Here is an 18,583-nt window from a genome sequence, read left to right as displayed (position 1 = left end):
TCTTAGGATTAGGGCGAGTGTTATCTGTCACCCGGCTGGAGATTTCTCTCCAACAAATGTGCTTGGGAGCACATCTAGAAATTTTGTATCTTAAACCTAGGAATGTCATAATATTTTTGGGTCTAAAAACTTTAGTTTGGACAATTTTTTGCTGGCGCACCGGAAAACCATGGATTGATCAAAACCATGTAATCAAAATACTATGTCTCTAAATAGTTGTTGAATTAGACTGATGTAAAATATATTATAGTTGTTTCGCGACAGTCCATAATTGTGTTCTGAAACATGACCAAACTAAGGGGTGCTTGGTTCCACAAAACTAAAGTTTAGTCTCTACACATCAAATGTTTGAATGGTAATTATGGGCACATATAAAGACTAAAATACGAGATAAATTTATTAAACTTAATTAAAACTATATTTAATGCTCATAATTGATATTAAAACATTTGATGTGACAATAAGAGTTCGTTGGCACAGTTTTGCTTGTATAAAAACAGCTCTAACTCTAGAAACAACTTATTTTAAAGCCAAAGCCATTTCTCTGTATTAAAGTGTCAATGCCAGAGGCTGAACCAGTGAAACTACTATCTGTAACTTTTCTCTATAGTGTTGAGCACCAAATTGAGAGGGCGGACGGTCCGCGCCTGTGGGCCGGACGGTCCGCGCAAGCGCAGAACAGATTAGGGTTCCGAGTTTTGTGCTACGGTTGTTAGCTAGATTCACGGAATTCGCTCGGAAATTAGTTTGTAAAGGGTCCAGCCCCCTCCTCTATAAATAGAGAGGTATACGACCGATTTGTAATCATCAATCGAATCAATAATACTTCTATTTCACATTTATTTCCTGTACAATTAGGAGTACTTCTAGTCTAGTTCTAGTTTAGCCTCTCAATCCCCAAATTCTCCGCTTCTCTTCGACTCTATACTGATTAGAGAAGTCTAGGTCGGCCTGCCCGAGCCTAGACAACTCCTAGGATCTCTCCTCTCCGACGGGGTCCCTCCCGGGAGCGAGATCCAGGCGCCGCCGGCGATCTTCTGCCGCCCCTGCGCACGCGCGGACCGTCCGGCCATAGGGTGCGGACCGTCCGACCGTCAGGCAGGAACCCTAGCCTCGCGTTAGGTTGCGAACCGTCCGGCCCTGGCTGCGGACCGTCCGCGCCTGTACAGAAAGCACCGCCGCTGGTTCGTATTGAGTAATTGGCGCTCCAAAAGGGTGTCAACTTATAGTAAAAATGACTCTACCTTTTATATGCTTTTTACGGTAAACCGTTTAAAAAAATGTTTGATAGAGCTTGAGCTGTAGCTTTTTTTTTCCAGATAAAAGCGAGAGCCAAATTCCAGCCAAATCGGTGTAGAACCAAATACCCCCTAATCAACCATGGCCCTTCGCATTAAGAGCTAATTTGGTGATTAGGGATCCCTAGGGGATCCATGGGGAAGTAATTCCCTCGCAATTCAATTTTGAATAGCAAGAGGATTTCTTCCCCTCGGGATCCCCGGTCACCAAATCAGCCCTAAACAATCCCGAATCCACGCCCGCACGGCCGGCCGCGCTGTCCTTTGTACAAGAGGAGATGGGATGGTCGCCACGGCCCCCGCCCATCACCCGCAGCACCGCATCACTCCGCCTCGTCCCCCACTTCTCGCACTTCCGCTTCAGCTTCCACCGTGCCCAAGAGTCACGAGGCGGCGGCGGGTCACGCCGACGTACTCTCAGGTGTTCCTCCGCCCCCGATCCACTGGAGACCCGAGACGATGGGCCGAACGGTCGGGCTCACTGCCTCACTCATTGCTTGCTTGATGCCTCCAACTGCAGGTGCTGCGGTGGGACTGCCCCTGCTGCTGCCGCGGGGGCGGCGGAGGGGAGGATGGCCGCGGCGACGGCGGCGGACATGGTGTGGGTGAGGGTGCTTGAGGATGGCGTGTTCCGGTTCGACGCGTCGGAGGCGGCGCGCGCCGCCGCGGGGCCCAGCCTCTCGTTCGCGGACCCGCGGCGGCGGGAGGCGCCGCATGACGGGGCCGACATGCCCGCCGTTGTCCCGGTATGCGAGGTCGCGGCGGGGGGATCCCAGAAGGTCGTGATAAAGGTACGCCACGCCGACGCGCGCCGTGGGTTTGGGACACTGGGTGGTGGGGATGACGAGTGTTTAGTGCTCGTCTCGTTTTTTTGTTCTTATTTCTTAAGATTAGATCGCTTGTCTCATCTGCCGTATCGTCGTGTTGCTGGGTGTTGCCGTGTTGGTCGTTTGGATGGTTCCCTGTTGGCTGACGGGGAGAGCGCGCGAAATGTTGATCTATTGGTCCCAGTATCTGTTTGGCGTTGTTTGATGACGTAACATTGTTGGGATGATCCTCAATACATGGTATGGTGGGTAAAAATCTAATTCTAGCGGTGAGCTCTGAGGAGCTCATGACTACAGGAAAGCTAAAAGTTTTTGGTTGTAATAACTGTAAGATCATAATAGCGAGGCAACCTAGCAGGAGGGACGCCACTCTGGCGTCTCGAACAAGCCAATTCGATAGTGAGCCATTGCCGACGAGAAGGCGGTACACCGAGCCGCGGGGCCTTTGCCCGTGGCGCTAGACACAAGCGTTGTGGCTATAGTCATGCCCACTCGAGCGCGTGCATGGCGCCCTACTCGAGCAGCACGCACGACAGGAATAACAACTAAAGTGATAGCTGTTGTGTCTTTGTCTTCTATGGGGACAGAGCCTTGTCATCACCGAACATTGATATGAGGGTAGGGAAGATGTTGAAGGGGGGCAACATTAGATGGGGATGGACAACATGGATGTTGGGCGATAAGCAGCACTAAAGAGTCGATGAGGAAGAGGTGCGATGGTTTAGGGATGGCTAAGCCGTGTTGTCGACTACCGGAGTTGGACGTAGGGTGGTGGCAACCCTAGCCATCACTGTGAGGTGCCGTCGGGTGGGGGGGGGGCTTCGAGTAGAAAAGAAAATAATTCAATCCTATAAACGATTGCAGGTGGGTAATATTTTGGAAAAATTGGACGGTAGGAATCTAAAAGATCTAGGGTGGAGGAGATTCTGGATTGAACTAGAGCAGTTCATAAATTTTTAAGAATCTATTCATTTCATGTACCCCTTAGGTTGAGATTTCAGATTTTTAATAGTGAATGTAGCTTAGAAAGCTAAACCAAAGGAACCTGTATTGTTAGATAATTGCACATTTTAAGATTAAATTAATTCTCAATACAACTTCTACATTAACAATAGTTAAACTACACGTAGCATATGAAAGCATGTCCATATATCAGATGAAATCTATCTTAAATGCATCTAACAGAAACACAAGCGAGGAACTCATCATTACTTACAACCAGTGTTATTAAGGCGTCATCTAGGCGCCCGGGCAAAACTGGCCGCCTTGCTCGCCATACCCGCCTAGGCGTCGCCTAGGCGCTAAGGCGGTTGGCTGGTGCACTTGCTCGCCTAGGCGCCTTAAGAACACTGCTTACAACGACGATCGCGCCGGCCTAGTCAAAGATAAGTTCGCTATATCGTCTAAGTCAGTAAATGCCGTAGTGTAGATCAACTCGGCGAGCAATCAGGTGATCATTGCACAAAAACCTAATTCGCCCCAACCCATGTATGTTCTTTAGCAGAGCGAGGATTCAAAGACACTGCTCTACCTGCCGCCGCCATTACGTCGGTGTCAGGGACGGAGGAGCCTGATGGTCGCGCAACACTGGGAACTGCCTTGTCTAAAACCCTAACCCATAGTAGATTGGTTGTTTCTCATGCCTTTCAGGGAGAACACCTTCTATCATGTAGGGTATTAAGCTCAGGATAACCTCGGACAAAAAGAAGGAAACTGACCTAGTTATTTCTGATCAATTCAATTACAAATTGTCGCGTAAGACACTCAGATTATTGTATCAATAGATAAAAAATAGAAACGGATTGGCGTCAGTCGCCACATCGCAAGTCATAAGTCATGCGAATAATCACTTGAAAAAACACAAAACATGTGCGCATGTGGCTATAGCTTCCCCCTTTATGTTTTTAAGGAATGACAAGAGAAAGCTATTTAAGTTGACTTCATCATCCTTCCACTTCCCATATAGGACTAAAAACTCATCATTTTCACTCCCACCATACATGAGTGGACCTCTGAGGCTTATTCTGTTTTTTTTCTCGAACGCGCAAGAGCGCTGCACATCTTTATAGAAAAGAGAGTAGAAGAAACAACAGCCTTACAAGAAGGCGCCTTACAAGAAGGCCATGCAGAGCAAAAACAAAAATTTAAAATCAAGAAGAAGAATAAAAACTAATTCGACCCAGTGACCCACAAGGCTTCAGCTTATTGTAAAGTAAATGGGCCAAGCCCAATAAATTTCAACATGTATCTGATGCAGGACTTTCTCCTTCCTTTCCTTCTGAGGTTTCACGCTTAACAGATGCACACATTGGGGTAGAGTCCATGATAAGATACTGTACATGCTGCAGATCCACATAAACAGGGATTAATGTTTTATTACCATCATCCCTGAAAGAATATGATCACTTTTTGAGTTTTGTCGCGAGTCAAAACTCAAAAACTAACTTGAACTATTTGCATGTTTGGTCCTTTGGGCAATTAATCATATAAAAAGTAGGCCGTTGTCTTGTCATGCTCACCACAGCGATGCAACCATTTCAATTTGAAGAATTCAACTCCACTCAGCCCATTTGTTACCCTTTTCCATTTTCTAGACTGGAGTTGATACTGTTTTCATTTTAATAATTCACATACTGAATCTGGATCTCTTTGGTGGTTTATTTAACTTCGACCATTCTACAAACATGATTTCTGTGATGACTTTTTGAAACATTGCAGCATGCTGGTACAGTTTTTTTTTGGCTAAAGGGGATGCCTGAACTCCAGGACACCGTTGGATTTTTGTTCCAGTTTTTGCCTTCATCATTTTTTAATTATCCCTGATAATGCTAAACTATGAATTGTGTTTTGTTTTATTCTTGATGTATACATTTCCTGTAATATTATCTACTTGGAACTATAACATGTCACCAAAACAGAATTGTGGAGGCTCACTTGTTTTCTTTTAATCAAGCAGCTTCCTCCTGGGACATCTTTCTATGGTACTGGAGAAGCGAGTGGCCCACTTGAACGGACTGGGAAACGAGTATGACATCTGCTTTAAGAAACTATATATTATATATTTGAGTCGATTTCTCAAGACAGCAACCATTAACATCATAACAAAGGTCCAATTCTTGACCATTTCAAAAAAAAATGCAACAACTTTGGTCTTGTGAAACAGTCACCTGAGGTCATAGTGCCTTGTTACAACTTTACAAATCAGGGCAGAACAAGAAAACCCTTCAAGGGTGTGCTATCTAGTGAGCAGGTGCTAAACTAAATTGAAATGAGTAAAAATACTAGGGTTTTATACCAGATATTATATGATTCACCCTAAGACTAACAGGCTATAGGACTGGTGCTCCAGCACCCCGAGCACTGGCCCTGTCTCTGCCCTTGTTACAAATAGCTGTAGTTTTTTTTTTTCTCGAAAACGCAGGAGAACTGTGCTTCATTATATTAAGAAGAAAGAGATTAAGGTCCAAGTGGACCAATACAGAATTACAGACTTTAAGAGGCCTCCTTATGGTGGCCAAAAACAAGAGTACAAAAAAGGATCCATTGACTAAAGTCACTAAACTAAGGTAACGACCAAAAAAGAAAAGGAAACCTAGAACCCTGGAATAGGGACTGTAAGGAGAGACAAGCTTTTAGCTCCAGCCCTCTCCCACATCTCCCTTGGCTCGGCGCTTGTAGTTATGCTAAATTAGTTCTGCATGTTCTGCTTATGTAACAGACTTTAAAGAATTTCACGATTTATAGATGTATTTTTATCAGGTTTTCACATGGAATACAGATGCATGGGGTTTTGGGCCAGGAACCACTTCGTTGTACCAGTCACACCCTTGGGTTTTGGCTGTCCTCCCTGATGGAAAAGCATTGGGTGTCCTTGCTGATACCACTCGGCGTTGTGAGGTATGCAGGAGTAAATCATTGTAAAGTTTTTTTTTTGTTGTTCACATTAATATGTTAACTAATCTATATACTTAACTGTGTTTTTACTATGACAGATTGATTTGCGACAAGAATCAACTATAAAGTTCTCTGCCTTATCTGCCTACCCTGTCATCACTTTTGGGCCATTTAATACTCCAGCTGATGTCATGACATCTTTGTCGCATGCAATTGGTATTTCTACCATGATTTAATAAATATTTCTTCTGGCACTTATGAACAATGTTTCTATGTTAATGCTTTATTGAGTCAAAGTTTAATTTCTTTCATAAAGAATCAAGCTGTATATCTCTGGTCTAATACGAATGCGAGCAATATAGGAAGTACTTTATTCAATTTGATACATTTTGTAAAACTTGATAAAATCAAGGTGTTGATTAGTAGAATGTTGTTTGGTTGATCTATCTAATACAATTGGCACTGGTTTAGTGGTTTATCCATTTATACGTGCCCGTCACAGTAGAATTGAGGTTTATATCTATTTTCACTTATATTATCATTCCTTCTCCAGTTTATCTTTTACCGAACTAGGCATTAGCTACGTAAGATAGCATCATTGCCTCTATCGAATTAGTTATAGTAGAACACAAACATGCAACTTGTATGTTCTATTATTTTACTTGCTGTCTTGTTGAATAAGGTGAGATTTTTTCCATTATAGGTACTGTGTCCATGCCGCCAAAATGGTCACTTGGCTATCATCAATGTCGTTGGAGCTATGATTCTTCTGAGAAAGTACTCAAGGTATTTTCATGGCAGAGTACATTATCTTTAATTCTTTATTTATGTGTATTTCCTTTTTGGAAGGAGAAGGATGGACCTGGTGCATTGGTGAGAGCTGTTTCACTGAGTCACTAGGTCATAGGTTTGAAGTAGCCTCTCCGCATTTGCGGGGAAAGGCTCACCTCAGTTTATTCGTTCCATATATCCCATTTATGTGTGAGCCTTTGGCACTATGTCTGCCCCTTTTTTTCTTTTCTGAAGGAAATATTAATGTAATGTTTTAGTGCTAGCTACTTCTGGTCTTTAACTATGATGGATAAAGTGTGTGGGTGGCTCTTTTAGTGTTGGTCATAGAAAGAAGTTAACCATGACGCTTCCTTTCCCGCCCCTTGGCCTCTTCCCTCCTCCTGACGCCACTTCCCCTCCCTCCACTAGCCCCACGCCGGTGGTTACTCCAAGCTCGACGGCCACTCCCCTCCCCTCCTCGGCGTCAACAGGTTTCCCCCTTGCTTCTCTGTGTGGTGGACGTTCGAAGGCTCAACGTTGGTGCGAGGACGGTGAGGCTGGTTCTTCCCCTGTGGTTGCCTTGGTCCTAGGTGGGGATCGACAATCGTATAAGGAGGCTCTGGTGTCTTCTTGGTCCCTTGCTTCCCATGGTGTCTTCTTGGTCCCTTGATGGCGACTGGGTGAAGGTTGAAGGTCGCTGTGCTCGTCGTTTGGCCCGCCGCCCTTCCAATCCCACTCTCAGGCCTGCTTTTGTTGATTTGTGTGGGAGACGCTTCAATTGCTTCTCACTTGATCATCAGGTTGTAGAGTGTCGTAGTCGTGTGCGGTGCTTCCTCTGCGACTGCCTAGGCACCGTGTCTACATGTGCTCGCACCGACGGATGGTCTTGCCCATCCCGAAGTGCACTTTGGTGTGGCAGTCGGTCTCCAAGAAAATCTCAGTGGTGGCTGGTTCGAAGCGTGCCATGGAGGGCGACTCGGTGGTCGGTGGTTTTATCGCTGGTGAAGGTGCGAAGAGGTACACTCGCCGTGGGCAGCAGAGGCGGAGGGCTAAGGCTGGTGGTGGGCTAGATGATCATATACGACTGTCGGTGGATCGCCGCCGCTGTCGCCGGTGGTTTCTTCTTCTCCTGCGTTGGACTCTATTGGCCAGTGAGATTCATTGGGCGCTCTGGGAGGGTTGATCGGGCAGAGGTCGAGCTCTGTCGTGCGCTGATCATCAGAGTCGTCAGCCAGGAGGGCCATGGCTGCGCCATGGAGGCCTAGGATACACTCGCCTCGAGGTTTGGCCTTGAGAAGGATGCGCTCCACCTACGTCGTGCTGCGACAAATTCCTTCCTCGTCTTCTCCCCCTTCGAGGACTTGTCTGATTGCGTTTTCAATGGAGGATAGTCGCTTCACGCCCCTCCCCTCTGTATGCATGTCAAGTGAGGTTTGGCCTTGAGGAGGATGGGCTCCACCTACGTCGTGCTGCGCCAAATTCCTTCCTTGTCTTCTCCCCCTCCGAGGACTTGTCTGATCGCGTTTTCAATGGAGGACAGTCGCTTCACGTCCCTCCCCTCTGAATGCATGTCAAGTGGGGGTCTCGTCAAGCATTTGCTTCTGGTAGCGGTGTTCTGCCTCTACTCCTCGGCGTCGAGCTCTGGGGAGCTCATGCTCATCTCTGGGGAATTGAAACGGCGGAGGGCCGGAGGCTTTGCTTGGTGTGCATTGTCTGATTCAAGGTCTGCTACCAGATTTTGTCAATGGAGATGATGTGTCTGTTATCAAGTTGAGGGCTTGGTGCCGCTCGCCAGATCTTCTACCTGCGGTGTTGGATCTCCATGCCGAGGAGCCGACGATCATTGGCGATGACAGGAATTAGCTTCCTTGCACGTTGGTGTACCCTGTGTTAGTGAGGGTTCTTCGTTCGGGTGGCGTTCCGGGGGAGGGTCTACCTCCGCCATCTTCACCCGATTTCTCTGATGACGGCCGGGATCAGGATCGATGTGGGCGGCGGCCGCGACTTCTGGACCACCAGGCCTTGTATTCTTAGGCCTCGGTGCATTCACAGCTGGGCCCGCGCATTCAATCGGCACCGACGCGCGGTGGACCAATGGATGCCTATTCTCTCTCGTCTGTCTCGGAGATTGAGCTAGCGGCGCCTATGTTCCCTAGGCGCGTCTCTTTGGTTTTGTTAGCTATTGGACCAGTTGATGCCCCTGCTCTCCCGCATGTCTCGATTGAGGAGTTGGCGGCGCATGGGCTTCCAACCTTTTTGAATTCTGGCCCGAAGGTGAATTCCCTTGTGTTGACCTCCCCTGTGTGACCGTCCGTTGCCTACTATTATGTCTCTTGCTCGGGTGGAATCAGATGAACCGATTGGGGTGTCTCCTGCTCGTGTGGACTCAAGTGAACCAGTTGGGGTAGGTCAGGTGGTTGACTTGGATGCTACAATTCTGTCTGGCAACTTGTTTCTAGGAATTGCAATGTCAGGGATTCATCCTGTCCGATGGATGCTGTTACCCAGTTTGAGGTTTCTGAAGAATATGCCAGGGTATAGAGTCGATGATCATTCACTCTTTTGGGTCAGCCAGATGGAGATCTAAGCCACCATGTTTCAAATTTTACTCTAGGAGAAGGAAGATCTAGGCTCTGCCGACCGAAGATGACACCCTGGTATAGTCGTCTCTGGTTGAGTTTAGTGAGCTTTCTTCACCTTTGCAAGAGTTTAAAGGTAATGTGACAAAACCAATTGATGGCTTACTGCCGTCTCCTCGGAGTATCAAGAGAAGGAAGAGGACCCTCCCAAGTATTTTTTGGCCCAGGCGAAGCAAGAGGGTGGCCAAGTTCCCTCCAGAACTGGGATCCAATTCGACTGCTCAAGTCTGCAGGCATCTGGGTTTCTGTGATGAAAATGAAGTTGTCTTTCTCAAAGATGCCAGTAATTATGCAAAGCTATTTGATACTGGGCTCTCCAGTGACCACATTGCTGCTTTGGTGGCTCTATTTGGCTGGGTGTTGCCTCAAGTCTGGCAAGTTTAGGTGCTATAATGTGGAACAGTGCTGGTAGCCTTCATTTTTTGTTCTATTATGGAGTCTAGCTATTTTCTGATTTGGAATGTGAAGGGCCTTATTGACCGTGTTAAAAGAGACGGTTAAATCCCTGGTTGTCGATATTAGGCCTTCAATCGTTTGCCTTCAGGAAACCAAATTGTGTTTCATCTCGGATTTCGATATTCTTTCTATACTTGGGTCCTGGTTCAGTAATTTTGTTTATAGCGACGGTTCCACTTCGAGAGTTTTTGGCCTAAATTCCCTAGATTTCTGGAAGTGGTGGCTGCAACTTGGAACCAGCCAGTTCAACACTCTTGGGGGCATAAAGAAGTGGGCAATGTTAGGGTACAGTTGGGTCTTGCTCGAGAGGTGTTGCATAGGCTGGAGATGGCACAGGGCAACAGAATTTTATCCAGAGAGGAAGTTTGGCTAATGAGAAAGCTGAAACAACACTCAACACTGCCTTGTCCTTGCTTTTCTAGAAAGGATAATTGCTCGTTTAAGATCATGGATCCAATATCTAAGAGAGGGTGATGCCAACACTAAGTTCTTCCACATGCAGGCCTGTTATCGAAAGAAAAAGAATTATATTTCCAAACTAGAGGAGGAAGGAAGGGTGATTACCAATCATGATGACATGCAACATGTCTTAGATGGGTTCTTTTCTAATCTCTTGGGTGCTGATTTTCAGAGGCAATATACTATTGATTTGATGAACTGTCATAGGGATGCAATGGATCTTAAAGGATAAGCTAGAGGTTTCATTGATATGGGTGTCATAAATGAGATGGACTTAGATATTGATTAGGTTTTATGGGCTTATTGCAAGGTAGTATGCCATATTTATCTGTTATTCTGTGGACATATATAGTTGCTTGGTACTTGCTAGACCTATATTTTATTTGATAGTTTTTGTCTTTTTGATATATTATATGATATATGTTGCATATCTATTGCTGGACAAATGGATGCCTAGGCGGTCGCCTAGGCCTCTAGGCACCTGGCTGGCGACTCGCCTCACCGTGGCGCTGTGATAACCATGGTGTTGATGCAATGTTTATTTTAGTATCTTCATTTACTCTAGTTCCAAATAGAAACATCAAATCATGTGACTATATGAAGTAATAATTGATGAGCAGCGCACACTGCAAGAGAATTTGTGGGATCTGTATAATACCTTCCTATATGCTGCACCTTTAATTTTTGTCTGTACTTCAACGCTTCATGTTTTTGTTTTCCTTATTCATATGTTAGCACCACTGTTGCTAAATTATGTATCATCTGGAATCTTTGTTTCAAAGTTTTGAAACTCTGTACCACTTCTACCTATATTCTCCTACGAATGTAAAACTACATATATGCGATTTTATACAAATTACACAAGTAAATTTTTCATGGTATATGTGCTTATTATTTGTAATGTAATATTTTTTCATGCTATATATACTTATTGTTTTTTGAAGTAATATATAAACTATGGTCAAAGTTTTGCATTCAGGGCTTGGAAAAGTAAAAAGGTTTCAACATACATGTAGTGACAAAGGAAATACATGAAAGCATGTTTTGAGCTGCAACCTGAAATTGATGATAACCACATTTTCAGCATTGCACCAGATGGCAAATACTCGGCAAAATCTGTATATGATGGTCTTTTCTAGGATCAGTTTCTTTTGGACATTATAAAAGACTTGAGAACATGGGCCATGCCAAAGTGTTGTTTCTTCATCTGGCTTGTTGCTCAAAAGCATGCTGGACAGCTGATAGATTAGCAAAAATAGGTATGAATCACCCAGAGAAATGTCCCTTATGTGAGCAAGAGGCAGAAACATTGGACCATCTTGTGTCCTGTACCTTTTCAAGAGAATTCTTGTATCGTCTATTGAGAAAATTTGGGTTGCACTCTCTTGCCCCACAGCCAGCTGTTTTCTCCTTCCTGAGATGGTGGGAAGAGGTATCAGGGGCAGTCAATGGGTTTACTAAAAATGCCTCGACCCCCTTATCATTTTGGGTGCTTGGACAATATGGAATTATTGAAATAAATGTATTTGATGGGTGGAATCCAAGTTTAACCTTAATCCTAAGATCTACAGATGAGGAGAGAAGATGGTGGGAAATAGCTGGTGCAAAAGGCCTCTTTTATTTGGCTGCCACTTTAGCTGAATCTTAGGATGGTTGGTTGTTTTCAATTTTTTATGATGGATTTTGTTTATGCTTGCTACTGGCCTCCGTAAGGAGGTTTTTTTGTAACTAGTCTTCTATAGACCATTTTTCTATCTGCTTAGTATATAATGGGGCGCAATTCTCCTGTGTGTTCGAGAAAAAATGAAGTTTTTTTCTCAAGTTGGAAAACATGGAAAATAAACCATGTTATTGGAAAGAATTATGTTATCTTTCGTGGGACATCTGAAATTAATCAAACCATTTATCATGTGCTTTACATATTGGTCACATGGTTCATTTTGAGACATACAAATACTTCGATAATATTTTATATTGAATTAGTGTTGCTTGGTTTTTTTTTGCTTCCACAGGTTGTTAGGACATTTAGGGAGAAAGACATTCCTTGTGATGTTGTCTGGATGGATATTGACTATATGGATGGTTTTAGGTGCTTCACGTTTGATAGTGTAAGTACTAGATCTGTTGTGTTTGCTACATGGGAGCACTTTAACCACTGATTTGTGTTTCTCTTCTCATTTTTAGAACTTTATATTTGTATTTCTTCAGAATGTTTAGAGCAGCTCCAATAGTTATGTATAATTCCACTACCTAAATCCTAGATTTAGCAAGTCCTCAAATGATATAGGAAGCAAAAAAAAACTCATCTTCTCCAACAGTTCTCTATATATTACTTTCTAAATATGTTAAAACTTGCCATATCACTAGTTTTTGCAGGACAAGTCAATTTTTCCTTTTATTTTCATCTCCCTTCCGCAACTCGATCTCAATATTGTGACCTCGCCAGCCTTTCGATTTGTTGCTACAATTATTTATTCGTTTGTTCCTGACTTGTGCATGTGTAGTTGTTGCATTATCAATTGTTTAATCTCTAGCTTACTAGCTGTTGCAATTGTGCATCTTCGACGGCCGGCACATTGGCTTTGTTAATCTATACTACTACAGCATGAGAAAAGACGTTGAAATAAAAAAATTGCACTAGTTTTTATGTTTTGGGAGTTGGTAAATGGTTGCCAAATGTATGGAGGAAATGAGATTAGATGAGAAGTGACTAAATTTAGGAAGTTCATTTAGAGAGCCGTTGAATAGGAGTTTTTAAGTTAACTACCTAAATTAATGATTTAGGTAGTCTTTTAGAGAACTACTGGAGTTGCTCTTACTAAAGCCTTCACCTTTTTTCCTAGCATCATGCACTTCTTTAGCTAACCTTTATGGTATTCTTTTTGTTAGTGCGTTGTGTATATTGTAATGGGCCTTGGCCCACATTCCAGGATATATAATATATGCCCTACCCAATTAGTGTTAGGGTTTCAGTTGGAATGGGAAACCTTGACCCTAAGTAGGGTTGGGATTGGTATATATATCAATATATGTTGGACCTGGCCCATTACATAAGGGTGTGGCAGTAATTACAAGGGGCTAACCCCAAAACCCTAGACGGGTACTCTAACAGTTTCCAATCTAATATGGTATCAACTATCAAGCCTCTCTCTTCTTCTCTCCCTCCCACCTTCTCCCCCCCTAGATCTAGCTGTCAGGAACCCCACCCCAGCCGTCGGCCATGGTCGAGCCCCCTTCCTCCCCAAGATTGGCGCAGACGTGCTGCCTGCCCTCCTCCTCACCGCCAGCCATGGGCCTGCTCCCTTCCCCATGGACGCTCCGCCCGACCTACTCCCCCACGATGTCGGTCGAGGGGACACTCCCCTCCACGCACCCACATCGCTCGCTACTGGCCGCGGGCCTCCTTCTCCATGATGCTGGCCGCGGGCATGCTCCCCTCCACGCACCGTCCCCCTGCGCTACCACCTAGTCCACGCCGACCCTTTGCGACGCCTCTTGTGCAGCACTGACCCCTTGCGTCACCCCTGGCCCTCGCCGGGCCCTTTCCTGCTTTTGTGTAGGCAACATTGACTCTCCTCTCATCGCCTCGTGCGCCGCGTCAGGCCCCTCCAGCTCCGCGCAAGGAGTCTCCTCTGCTCACGTGCCCCCAGCACTGCGGCCGCGCTCGATCTGCTCCCTCCCAGCGTGGACGCCTTCCCCTCCCCGCGGCACACTTCCCCCACCACGTGGCTGCGCTCGTCGTTCTCCCTCCCGACACCACCCTCAGCCCGCGTCGGCCCCCTGCCTCATCTCGACGGTTGTGATGTTCTTCCCCATGCTTGTGCCGGCCTTCTGCTCCGCCTCGCCGGCCTCAGCGCCCACCGTGCCCTCGGGCTTCTTTTCTATCGCTGGTGGCCTCTCACAGCCTGCTGCTGGCCTCCCATGCTCCTTCACCATGGCCAGAGTGTTGCTCGCCGCCTCCATGGGTGCCACTACTCCTACCCCTGCCACCATGGACAACATCCCCGTTCTTTGCCATGTCGTGGTCCACGTGCCTCCCTACTGTGTGCGTGTCTCCCTTCATGACGGTCAGCTCCTCCGGGGCACATTTGTGGCCTTTGATCAGGTCATGAACCCTGTTCTTCGTGATTGCATCGAACTCCACCACCCTCCGGCCTCCATCCACCCTCAGGAGAGCCGCCATGCTACTGGGCCATTTGTGTTCCGCAATGCCAATATTGTATCCATGACGATTGAAGCCTTGTCTTCTCCCCCACTGATGATCGCCGTCACCCTGCTCAACACTGCTGGCCCTAGGACCCCTGCCAGTGGCTCTGTGGGTGCCTCCGATGGCTCTCTCCTTGCCCATGTCATCGCTGCCCACTCCTACTCCCACTAATTGGGTTATCGACTCGACGCCTCATACCATAACACTCCTAACCCTAGTATTGTCTCTTTACACCATCCCCATAGCCCCACCTTCCCTTCATCATTGTCGGTAATGGGTCGACTCTACCTGTCACCTCAGTAGGTGACACGGTTCTTCACGGTCCTTTGTACCTCAACAACATCCTTGTTATCCCCAACATCATCCAGAACTTCTCTTGGTTTGTCGCTTCACCACTGACAACCATTGTTCTATGGTGTTTGATCTCTAGGGGCTCACCATACGAGATATTACCACTCGAGCTATGGTCGCTCGATGCGACGGCTCTGGCCTCCTATATCCCATTCGCTTCCCCGCCCCACCTTTCTCTGCCCATGTTGCCACACCCTACGTCCTCGTCTCCACTGCCTCTGCCTCCACTTGGCACTGTCGTCTTGGCCACCCTAGCCACGACGTCCTCTCCAGCTCGGTCACCTTGGCCATCCCTTGCCCCCACGGCAACGCCACCTCGCTTTGCCATGCCTGTCAGCTTGGGCGTCACACTCGCTTGCCCTTCTCTTCTTCCATATCCTGAGCTACTCACCCCTTCGACCTCATCCACTGTGACCTTGGGCATCCTCTATCCAAGCATCTCCGGTTACCGGTACTATTTGGTCGCCCTGGGTGACTTCTCTCACTACTTGTGGGCCTTTCCTCTCCGCCATAAGTCTGACACCTTCACCAGTCTTTTTCACTTTTTGTTTGGGTGTCGACTTAGTTTGGTCATACCATCCGGGCTGTTTAGTGCGATAATAGATATTAATGAAATGATAATATAAATAAATAAATATTTTTCTTGAATAGTAAATTTTCATTAAGTGATTGACGCATTCATGTCGAAGCACATGTTTTGCTTGATTTGGTGTTTATATACAATTATTGGATTCATTTTGTGAGAAAGACCTCATTTAATAATAATAATAATAAGTTGTTTTTGGAATATACATTTTGATAATTTAATATTTTTTTTTTGTTTTAGGTATTTGTGAAAGTTTCATTTATTGGTTTTTGTTTTTGGAGTCCAACCTATTTAAATAATAGAATTTACCTCAAAATAATTTATTTTATGAAAAGATATTTTATTTATATTACTATTGTTTTTGGATTTATCATTATATATATATATATCCATTTACTTAATAAAAAAAAGAAAAAAAGAACATGCATGAGCCCTCGTCCTCCGTGTGTCCATTTTAGCCGAGCTGCAACTCATCCTACCTATCTCTCTCCTCTCTATCTCTATGGCAGGTAGGCCCTACTTTCTTTTTTTCCCTATGTGTTGTGGACCCATTTATCAGCCACTCTCCTTTCTTTCCCAGCCGATTGGCTCAGCTCAGCCCCTCCCCACTTATTCTCATCTCCCTCTTTTCATTGACATATGGGCCCCATCGCCAGCACTCTTCAACTTGGTCGTTCAGGCATTGTTCGGCTCTACTGAGCACGGACACACAGCCGCCTGGAATCGCCGCCGCCGTGCCCGATTCCGCGTTCGCCTGCTCATCTTCGATGCAGGCCACGAACGCCCGCTTCTTCCCCATTGCGATGACGTGTCCTCTCCCCTTCCTCTTCTTTAGTGAGTTGGCAGTTTCCTCTCTTCCCCAGCGCCATTAATGGCTACCGAGCTCTTACTCTCCCCTGTCGATCCGTCTCCCCGCCGTCTCCATTAATAGCGTATTCAAGCTTCCGTTTCTGTCAATTACATGCTGTAATAGCCTTAATTTCCTCCCCCGCCTATAAATGGAGCCCATGACGGAGCCTCCTCCTGCTCTCCCCTTCGCTGCCGTCGTGCCAAAAATTTCGCCACGCCGAATCTCCACTCGCCCTACTGCTCAAGGCCCCCACAGTTCTCTGCTAGTGCTGTTCGTCGTGCACCTCAGTGCTCGCCGCCGATTCCCTGTCTGCATCGAACTCGTCCCCTGCCGAGCCCCTGCTGCTGCGCCATCCTGTACGCCCACGCTCGCGTCGTGCTGCCACGCTCGACTGCGTTATTCGCCGTCGATCTGGTTGCTCGCCGATGTCCCACTAGAGCTCGCACCCTCGTCGTGTCGTGCCTCGCCGAGCCTCTACGCCCTCAGTCGTCCTCTGCTCGCGTCGTCAATCGTCACAGCGAAGCTGTCCAGTTTCCGACGCCCATATTGATTTTCTGAAGCCGCAATCCAGTTCCCTAGCGGCGAGGATTCTGCCCCTGCTCCTCTTCTCTACAAACGACAGTAAGGTAGAAGATCAATTTTAATATGCCTCCTAAAAGCTATGGTTAATAATGTATTAATTCTTGCGAAATTGATTTATTTATAAAAAAATATATTTGATATGCAAATAAAATAAATAATATTTTGTTAGCTTTGTATTAGTGCGCTAACCTATTTAAATTTATATATGTAACAATTTACATGTTTTGTGAATTAATTATGTTTGACATAATCTCTAGTTTTTAATTAAGAAAATAAAAATAATTAAAGCCTTTATGTTTTATAATAAAAAAAGAGATAGTTGTTTATAATGATTTATGTACACAAAAATATAAATTTACCGACTACTCCTCATAGTCTACCTTTAATTATGTTTTGGTCCTTGTTATAGTTTCTATTATAAAATGTATATTTTGGAACCCAAATAAAATAGAAATGGTTTTGTTAGTTTCATAATTATGTGACAAGCATTTTTAGTTAATGTTTGGCGCGGTTCACATATTTTTGTAGTTTAATTTGTACGGTTGTTATACAAGAAATATTAAAATGACCTTTTCAATAGATATCATGTTTTCTATGTTCATTTATGATAGCCTTCTTAAATAGAAATTTAAAAGAAACTATAGACCGTATGTTTCATAATAAAGTAAAAGATAAGTAATTATATTTATCCATAAAGTATAATTTAGTTTTGTATTCAAGTTTATGCATGTACATATATAAATTGCTTATTCATAGAAAGAATAGAGTTTTCTAAAAGATACTAAAATAATAGAATTGGAGTTCATTTCTTTAAAATGATGACCTACTGGTTTGAATGTAGTTTTCTCAACAAATATAGATTTAGTGTTTTCTTAATAGAATGATAATCATTTATTATCCCTTCACATAAAACTCGTTTAGTCTCATATTTAAGTATCCATAATTATATACTTTACAATAGTAATATGTCATATAACTTTTCTAATAATGATATAATGGCTTAATTAAGTGCTCACACCATCATAACTAAAATGATAGTTTATACATAATTTCCTTTCTAATGAATTAGATCATTTGTTCCTACAATAGAATTAAAGATAATTAATAGGTTAATTATCCTTTATCATAATGTATTAATCAAACCTATAGTCAATTTATTCTTAATTAGATTTATGGCGTGATTAATCCGTTCATCACATTGAATCCATATTATTTATATATATCATTTAGTGGTCCCTAAAGGATAAAATAAAGAAAATTAGTGTTCATGTCCTTTGTATAATTAAAATGTTAGTTTAGATATCTGTTTTGTATATAGCTTTCTTAACAAAGAATATAGGACATGTACTTACTAATAAAAATAAAATATAATTGTTTGTTCAATTTCTCCTACATAAAAGTTCATTTAAGTCTTATATCATAACTTTCCATAAATAGGTGTTTAATAATAATGACCTTTTCACATAAAATCTATTTAGACTTATATCTTAATTTATCATAAGTGATAGGTTTAACAATGAATTATATGTTCCATAATGCTTTATAAATTAATAATGTATTTCATACCGCATTAATCTTAGATATATAACATATGTCTTCTCTAAAAAGTTAAAAAGGTTTAATATTGTTATAACATGTTTTAACATCTTATAAACCCTTAATC

General features: G+C 44.2%; 1 protein-coding gene across 2 annotated transcripts in view; it reads left to right on the top strand.

Moving 5' to 3' along the window:
- The first annotated feature begins 1,348 nt into the window (after positions 1-1,348).
- LOC103647311 (alpha-glucosidase 2) overlaps positions 1,349-18,583 on the top strand; it is a 31,436-nt gene continuing 14,201 nt past the window's right edge. The window contains exons 1-7 of one of the 2 annotated variants that reach the window (XM_020548466.3): positions 1,349-1,719; positions 1,819-2,089; positions 5,082-5,150; positions 5,870-6,022; positions 6,118-6,235; positions 6,723-6,805; positions 12,357-12,452. In XM_020548466.3, coding sequence (XP_020404055.1) covers positions 1,577-1,719; positions 1,819-2,089; positions 5,082-5,150; positions 5,870-6,022; positions 6,118-6,235; positions 6,723-6,805; positions 12,357-12,452 — 933 coding nt within the window. In that variant the 5' untranslated portion in view covers positions 1,349-1,576. The remainder of the gene's footprint in view (positions 1,720-1,818; positions 2,090-5,081; positions 5,151-5,869; positions 6,023-6,117; positions 6,236-6,722; positions 6,806-12,356; positions 12,453-18,583) is intronic. The other variant, XM_008671854.3, reaches the window with a different exon arrangement.

This window comes from Zea mays, chromosome 2 (assembly GCF_902167145.1).
Source record: "Zea mays cultivar B73 chromosome 2, Zm-B73-REFERENCE-NAM-5.0, whole genome shotgun sequence".
NCBI classification, from domain to species: domain Eukaryota; kingdom Viridiplantae; phylum Streptophyta; class Magnoliopsida; order Poales; family Poaceae; genus Zea; species Zea mays.
Note: the sequence above shows the minus strand (reverse complement) of the source record. Positions and strands in the feature narration are given on the sequence as shown.